This window comes from Varroa jacobsoni, unplaced genomic scaffold, assembly GCF_002532875.2.
Source record: "Varroa jacobsoni isolate VJ856 unplaced genomic scaffold, vjacob_1.0 scaffold_1100, whole genome shotgun sequence".
Taxonomy (NCBI): domain Eukaryota; kingdom Metazoa; phylum Arthropoda; class Arachnida; order Mesostigmata; family Varroidae; genus Varroa; species Varroa jacobsoni.
In genome coordinates, this window is record NW_019214002.1 from 107,061 (window position 1) to 115,925 (window position 8,865).

The following is an 8,865-nucleotide window of genomic DNA, read 5'->3' on the forward strand; positions in this document are numbered from 1 at the left end:
CTCACGTCATTCTCATCTGTAAAGCACCCTTGCGCTGCACTCTCTCACTTTCTGTATATCTAATCCACGTCAAACGTGTTTTCTTATATAAACGCAAGCGAAAAATCTTCAATCAAGGTTCTGGTCGATCGGACAAATGTGATATTCTTGCTTGTTTCTTTTGGTGCGTGTATCCCAACACGCGTTGCTCTGATACAGGTGTATCTTTGAAGTAGTTTGAGTGCAAGTAGAGAGCATTATATAAGGTAGAGGTTGAGGTTAGCTGAAGTTTCGCTAATTTTCTCAGGGTAGCTTCGGCCCTATTGGCCCTTTAAGCCTTGAAATTAGCGTTTCCGTCTATACTGTATTAGAACATAGCCATCCGAGAAGGCACGGCTGATATGCAATAGCACTTGTACCCATTGTTATAGTTTTGTATCTCTTAGGATGCAACGGCAAAAATAAAATTCTAAAACGAAGGAGACGGACTCAGCAACTTCAGACGGAGTCCGAATGTTCCACTCCACAAGTCGTGCCCATTAAGACTCTCCTACTCGCGATGCTGTTTTTTTGTGTTTTCTAATCAATTACAAAAATATTAAATTCAATGCTATGTTTATTTGATACTGTCGACAACTGTTTGCCATCGTGTAATTGTTCTGCCGACGGAAATCTCTATCGGACATAGAAGCTGGCTACACTATATATAGACGTAATTACTTTATTTTGGTATATATCTTGGATAAGTAAAGCACGTCTATGATACATTGATTCGTTAAACTGCATTTTTAGTGCGCCAAGATATGTATTAGAACGAAGATCCTCGAACTTGAGATGTTGATGACAGATCGAGGTCCACTCCACGCCGTACGAATTCGGTTGCCGTCTACTACCATATTTGCTAGTTCACGTGCAGCAGATATTGGCCTTGTTCCATACGATAGATATAATCATAACGAGCACGAATCGTTACTTGAGCATTTCCACTTGAAGCAAGTACGCATAGGCCCACGTCATAAGCCTGCGACTGATTGGTCGTAAGAGCGAAAAACAGCTTTTTCTAACTCTGATGCGTTGCATATGCAATTGATGTTACCGGACACAGAAGGCGTTCGTTGCCGCTTGTTCCTCTCGCAGTTCTCTCGTACGATGAGGACTCGATAGCGGAGCAGGATGACTTTATCAGCAACTATCCCCATTCGAAGGTCGCTCAGAGCGATTTCGAGGAAACTTGGGTGCCCTTGAGCTTGAACATGCCACTTCCAAATTTACCAAGCCATTTTCAAATAGTCCTCTCCCCTGTAGAATTCATCACTTATTCTGGATTTGTTTTGGCAGCATTGTGATATTAATAAGAAACAACTGGAAACAACGGATACCCAGCACACCTATCCTTGGAGCCCTAAGGAACAGTTCTTTTGTTGATGGTTCGTATTACTTGGCCATTAGCAGACGATAAGTTTGGAAAAGGGAGCAATGGAAGCAATGGCAAAAGCTTGTAGCTTTTCAAGAGCAGACAGGATAAAAAACACGTGGCTAGGCAAAAACTTAATCACAATATAAAAACGCGGTAATGAGCGTAAACGACCATTAGATTTGTAACGACTTAGTTCCATTGAACGTCAATAGTCCGACCAACTGTCACCTGTAAATTTCACTAATCGTAGTTTTTTGCAATGCTATCCTATTGTTGTTTTGGGGGTTCGACTCTTCTCTCGCATTGTTTAGCTCCAGTTGCCTCAATACTCGCGGAAAGATTTTCCCCTCGAACAGTGACGTTCTGTGGGGCAGCCATCGCTTGTGCGGGCATGAGTCTCAGTTCTCAAGCAAAGACTCTAACTCATCTCTACTTTTCATATGGGATGCTTATGGGTAAGTTAGCAAAAACATGCATTTACGTTACTTTGTTGGCATATTCCTTTTTCTTGATCGTTCCCTGTTCCGAATTTAAATCACGCGTAACAAAAGCATTGGGGACGGTGTTTAAGCTCCGAACTACTGAATGGTTTAACCTCTCATTAGCGTTTCAAAGTAATAAAACTTAAGCCAATAATCGTCTTGGTTAAGTACCCGTTTACATCATTTTTGTCATGTAGTAATTATGCGCAGTTCGAAATAACAGCTTATGATGGTAGTAGCAATAATCTAAACGTGTACCCATACATTTGCAGGACTGGCGTGTGTTTTCACCTTTACGCCTGGAGTGATTATGATCGCCAAGTATTTCGATCGAAGGAGAGGTCTCGCCAACGGACTGGGAATGGCAGGAAACTCTCTTGGCGGTATCTTCATGCCCATTATAGCCGACCAGTAAGTGGATCAATGCAGAATACTCGCATCACGTATCTTAAGTACCCACTTTTTTGGTATAGCAAACAGTATAACAAATACACCGGTGTGCCGAAGGTCAGATTCATAACAAGCAACGTTATGCATAGCCATCGCGCTACCAGTACAGTGAACCTCGAAGATCTTGCTAAGCATCTTGCAGCCACCAGTCGGCTGTAGATAAATAATTATAAAAAAAAAATATATATATATATATATTGCTTGCGGCTGTTACACGAAACAAGACATAGTTATGCGGGCTCAACAAAGCCAAATTAGAAATAGTAAAACGCATATCAGAATACGTACGTATATTACCTTATATATACCATATAATTATGTAAGTACGGAAACGGTGTTACAATAGTACACAACTCCTGTGATAGATTGAGTAGAAATATAGGGAATAGAGTTGCATATAAAATATCGTAAAGCTTCTTGGCTTGATAAACTTAAAGGTGTTTGCGAACGCGGACCGCAGCAACAACCGCATAAAAAATGAGTGGAAAAATTGCCAGTTTCATGCAAAAAATCGTACTCAAAACTCAAACTATTGTGTATAAACGAACATGAACGCTTTAATACACACTTTAATAAACGCTGTCATAGATATGTTTGCGAACTCGAAGCTCACCAGATCTCTGACTTCATGTGTACTACCACCCGGAAAGGACATAACTTCGAGTAGATGCAGTGCTATCAAGCGACATGTATCCCTGCTATTTTGCTTATGTTAGTTAGAGTTATGTTAGTTTCACGTGTCGATAATCCCTTTTGGCCTATGTTTTTCATTTGTGTCAATAAAAATATTGCAGTTTACTTTCGGAATATTCGTTACACGGCGGGCTACTAATTATGGGTGGGATTCTCTTGAATGCGGCGGTTGGAGCGATGCTTTGGCGACCCGTAGAATCCACGACAGCGTACGTCGCCGCACTGAAACGGCAAAGTCGCGTTATGTCGACAGGTCCACGTTTTCCGCAAACGTCACAGGGAGTTCCCAACACCGGACCAATTCCTTCTCTAAGTGCGCGAACGCCCTCGTCCACCGCTGATACCGCAACTACGCCACTTATGTTTGATGTAAGGGAGCAAGAGTACGTTAATGGAGTACTTCCAGAGGTTGGTAATCAATCAGCCACGCGATTCTAAATGTGAGGTGTACATAAAGTGATATCATCTAACCGGGAAAATGCGGCGTTATTATTGTTGATGTTTGATATAAGTGGAACAGCTTATGAGACACACCAATACATGATGTAACCTGAATTGATCACTTTAGAAATATGATGCAAGCGAAGATTAAGGGCAATAAGGATTCTCCGGAGCTAATAAAATTTTGTAAAGGATGGTTTGGAATGGCGATAAACGAAGTAAAGGTTTTTAATTAAAGAAGGCAGCGACCCTCAAAATCAGGTACTTAATAAGGAATCGAAATTACATAGAATGTAATGCATGATTGTTTCTTATCAGTAGAAGCGTTGTAAATTTTTTTCGGCAATATGTCTTACACCTGACGGAAACAGTTCGATACGAATACACACCAACAAAAATTTCTATAATTAAGATAGATCACTAGTTATATTGATTGATGGCCATGACCTAATTGCATTTCAGGAAGCCCCTAGTGATTTCGTTCTATCACTAGCTAGCGCACCGCCGCAACCCAGTACTCAGCCAACGGAACTTTCTGTGACGCCTTTGGCTCCAGCATCATCGGTGAGCCCGGTTCCGATATCAACGGCTTCAGCGCCACCCTATTTGCCTCCAGTCAGTTCCTCAACTAGTGTTCCAGACATCTCCGTACCGTGTGTACAGTCGACCTTCGAGGTAAAATACACAGATTTTGAATGGAGTATAAAATAGTTTCTCACTGTCTTTCCACTTGAGCGCCTTTCAGCTCGGTGCTCGTTATTATTGATTTGCACCCCTTGTACGTGGTTTGCACCATTTACTATGGGCTAGGTTGCCACATAACTTAAGCCACATTCTGAAAACACAAATATCGATTAACAATAAAATTGTAAAAAATAATTTATAGAGCTTGGAACACATTTACTGTCCTAACAAGCCAAATGTTCACTGTAATCTCAAGACCTCTTTTCGTGTGCAGGTACAGTCTCAACCATCGACAAGCCCTCCACCATTGCCGTTAAGCACTGCGAGTCAACGCAAAAAAGAGCAAAGAGTAAAGGAACACAATCGTCCGCTTGAGACTCAGCAGAGCCTCGACCATCAGTCGATTTTTTCACAGAGTACAGCGTCGCTGTCGTCATTCGTCTACTTGTCGACGTTCCATTTAGGCCCGTCGTACGGCACCGTTGAGGATATCACCAACCTCGACTACGACGACGAAGATGAAGCTGACGGAGAACTTTACGGACTAACTGCGGACTCCGCGAGCGACGACGATTCTGAGGATGAGGAGGATTATGATGTCTACGAGACTGTGAGAGCCCGGAGTGACCTCAGGATCGATATAACAGGCTTGCTGGCAGCGAGCGGAGGGGTTTCAACAGCTGGCACAGGTACTGTACATGTTGAAGCTGGAAGTGCAGCCGGTGGTGAAGTTAAAACTAACGCCGATGGACCTGCTGTTCCGGTCCAAGGAGCCAAGGGACTCGAGGTCATACTTCAACCGAAAAAAGCGGTTACGCCGACGCTCGAAAACGTGGCGACTGCGGCAATGGAACAAGTAAGTAGTGGAGATTTTTTTTCTTTCTTGGTCTATGCTTGCGACTAGTCATATGTACAGAAGTAAATTATTGTCCAGTATGGAAGGCCTACAAAAATGCTAAACATGGCTTAGCGTTATTGGCTTATATTATGGAATGGAGGAGTCGTGCTGGTTTATGTTCGGAGCTCCACGTAGAAACACTTCATTTCATATTGGGAGGCCAGCCATTTGAAGCAATACCTAACTGAGACAGTATCAACAGACATATACTCAAAACATGTATTTTCGGGAGGTGGGGCGAGGGTCCATGTACCTGCTGCTAATACCTGCTGGTTTACCAAACATGGCTGAGGCTTGCTTACCAAAAAAATGACACTTCGCCTTGACGTTAAGGTATAAAAACTTTGCCTTCCTTGCTGATTAGCTTTGCATACGACTTCTATAATATATACTAAACTACTAAATAGACATGAGTTGATGAAAGTTCCATAAAAAAGAAAATAGTTACCATACAGGAACAATATGCGTTCACAACACAGGATACGGATGACTCTTGTGTCTGCTATGTGTGTCTGTAAGGTGTCTTTAAAGAAATGTACATCTATCTATGATCTGTATAATCGGTGCGGATTGTCTGTATAATCGTCCACATTTGTTGATTAGTTATCAACAACTTTTATACCACAACCGACGTATAGTTGAGCCTGGGTTGTTTAAACAGTCTCATTATTTCAAATTATATCAACCTTTATGATAAGTATTCAAACCGTCAGAGCTCTAAGATCTCATAACCTTAACTTATAACAGTTATCGTGAAATAGCTATGCCGCCAATAATCATTACTATATTGTAGATACATCTTTTAGGTTTATTTGATTCCGTGGACAAGGATAGTGATTTTAGCTCCTTTTTATTTTCCGCAGGTAAATGAGGTACCTATAGTGCTAACTGACGGATCACAAGCTCGTTCGGCTAGTCGGCGAAAGCAGCTAACAATTGATAGAACAAATTCTACGAACGTTTCAATAAAACCTGCTACTGGCGATGGCATAACGCTTGCACGTGGCGGCAGCGTTGCGAAAACCCGAAACCGCCCGCCCCCCTCGGCGCGTCTCAATCGACCTGGAGGCCACAGTGGCGGAAACAAGTACTTGGACTTTTCGTTCTTCCACTCGAGCGTCTTCTATGTTATGATGGTCCCTTTGTTCCTGCATAATATCGGCTACCCTACCATTCAAATGTATACGCCGCTGTATGCCCGATCGCTCGGCTTTTCCACGTCTGACTCTGCCCGTTGTCTTTCCTTCCTTGCGTTTGCCGACGTTGTCGGTTAGTATCATATACATACTGTAGAGTTTGTTAAACCCTCTAAACGTCAATTTCAGCATTTTCCAATAACCATCTCTATTATTATACTACTATATTTCTCTTTCCGAAACACCCTCCCAAATTGGAAATATAATCGTAACCTCTTTGAGATAGGATCTGCCATTCCGTAGTGGGGAGCATATTCATTAGCTTATCTTGTTCGGCTTTTTCGTGGGCGTGTCTTCTTCCAGGCCGTATCGGTTGTGCGTGGTTGTCAGATTTGCATCTGTGCAAACGGAAGTACTTTTATATGGCTGGCATGTTCCTCTCGGGTCTCGTGGCTTACTTCATGCCGTTAACCAAAACCTACGTCCAATTACTACTTTGCACCTCCGGTTTTGGCCTCGCGTCCGGAGCCTATATCGGTTTAACCGTTGCACTGTTCGCTGATGCATTTGGCAATGAAATGGTTTGTATCATGAACGAAACTTCCAGTTTACGAAAAATCGTCTCGTATAGCTATTTATTAACTGTGGATGACCTTTATGACACTTTCAACAAATTGCAATTCCTATGGGCTTAAATCCAGCCGTATTGTTTCCCTTTCGCTTCTTTTCTAGTTTATGCTAGATGCTTATATTTTTCCAATTTGCTTTGTTTTCCTTCCACTATTTCTAAAGGTGGCAAAAGCACACTCCATGGCGACGATGTGCACGGGTATCGCAGGCCTAGCTGGTGGCCCATTTATCGGCTATGTGCTTGAGAAGACTAACAGTTTCTTCGTCTGTTACGCGATCCTGGGCAGTTGTCAGATCCTGGGCGGACTCGTCTACCTTTTAGAGCCTTGGGCCGCCCAGATCGAAGCCAACAAACAACGTACCCATCAGTGGGTTTGAACCACCAAATTTAAGCGGTCTATAGCTAGCGTAAAAAGTTGGGAACCACCCAGATTGACGAAGACACCAGCCTCGGATAATCCGATGTAGGCACTGGGTTAGGACGTGCTACTATTTGACCCATTCACTTACTACGAGAAGCCGGATTTTAGCCTATTTGGAACGAACGTAAGAAGCCCCGACAGGAGTTTCCGTTAAGCCCAACAGTGCGGCCAAAAATGCATCGTTCAAAAGAAGCAGTCTGGTAGAGCCTTTTAAATGGGGACAAAAACCTCAACTATCAAAAATGTTGCAAGTCGACGACGTACACAAGAGGTCAATAATGATCTACATCCATCTACTAATGCCGTAATTTCACTCAGACACGAATACAAATAATAAAAAAAACACAGACCGATGACGCACACACCAAATAGCTCTGTTTAACGGCAAAAGAAGCAACTGATTGATGAGAATCTGTGACATTGGCCGATTGCAACATGTAGACGGGGCACATTCAGTTCACGTATTATACATATGTTCAAAGAAAGGGACACAAACCTATAGTGCGATCGCCTCTCTGTCCTCATTTTTGTATATAATGAAAGCGAAAAACCATAAACGACCAGTAACTTTTTCCTGTATACTGCATGCATAGAGTTAGAGAATGGATTTTGAAATAGTCGCTACAAACGGACGGAGGAGTCACAAATGTCAACGAGGACTCGAAGTTACCCACAGTGAACGCTGAAGCAACATAAAATAGAAAGAAGTCTGCATCGCGATTTAGAAGATGCACAAAAAAGTAGTGGAAACAGACCTCATCATATTATGAGCATATTATATGGGGATTAATACTTCCGGCAGTTATGAGTTGATGTAGCTCGATAAAACGTATGCGATTGTCGTTAGGTGCAGCTAAGGTGGCAGTTTCAGGCGAAGTTCTCGCTGCCTGAGTTAGAATTGGAGGCTGTTACCTAAACAATAGATAATATAATAAATACACAAAAACGAACTGTAGGACAAGTAATCATCAACCAAGGCCAGACTTGTCTCCGGATTTTGTGTTTTCAAAATACCTATTGTCATTACCCTACCTGCATGAGGAATTATCTTGACACAGGGCTTCGATGCCAGATGCCAAGCCCATACTTATTATGAACTAAGTAAATTTTGTAGGCTTCCGTTCTTACGTTTCCATGGGGTCAACATAACGTTACCTACGTAATAGCTTTTGAGCAGTGAAAGCTGTCGAACTCCCAGAATTAAGATAAAAGGTGATTTAAATGATAGATATGGAACCATATGGAAAAATACACGACGTGAAACGGGAACAGTCATTGAATGAATAAGATAGTGGAGTTGAGTAAATGTCGAGGCCGACGAGGGGCCTGAGTTTCATTGGACGTTACCTAGGGACATAAAACAGCTAAGCGCTAGTAAACGCCGAACTGGCGCTTCCATTGTACTATTTTCGTACGTTGAAGTTGGATGATGCATCGGACAGATGACCTATAATGAATACAACACAAAAAACGACCGCAACAAATACCGGTGACGTCATCCTATAGTCGACAGTAACAAAATAAAATGATATTTAATATTTAATCAATAACAAAATATACCTAGAAATATTATAATTAATAGTAGTACTCTATAGCGTTCATCTATGGAGCAATCATAAATAAATACTAATTA

The 8,865-nt window shown here is 42.1% G+C and overlaps 1 protein-coding gene across 1 annotated transcript in view; it reads left to right on the forward strand.

Moving 5' to 3' along the window:
- The window catches only part of LOC111266583 (uncharacterized), a 32,751-nt gene extending 23,944 nt beyond the window's left edge, over positions 1 to 8,807 (forward strand). The window contains exons 4-11 of the mRNA XM_022844176.2: positions 1,708 to 1,851; positions 2,151 to 2,289; positions 3,123 to 3,429; positions 3,925 to 4,137; positions 4,421 to 5,002; positions 5,908 to 6,313; positions 6,544 to 6,761; positions 6,973 to 8,807. Of these exons, the coding sequence (XP_022699911.1) occupies positions 1,708 to 1,851; positions 2,151 to 2,289; positions 3,123 to 3,429; positions 3,925 to 4,137; positions 4,421 to 5,002; positions 5,908 to 6,313; positions 6,544 to 6,761; positions 6,973 to 7,188 (2,225 nt within the window). The 3' untranslated portion in view covers positions 7,189 to 8,807. The remainder of the gene's footprint in view (positions 1 to 1,707; positions 1,852 to 2,150; positions 2,290 to 3,122; positions 3,430 to 3,924; positions 4,138 to 4,420; positions 5,003 to 5,907; positions 6,314 to 6,543; positions 6,762 to 6,972) is intronic.
- The last annotated feature ends 58 nt before the right edge of the window (positions 8,808 to 8,865 follow it).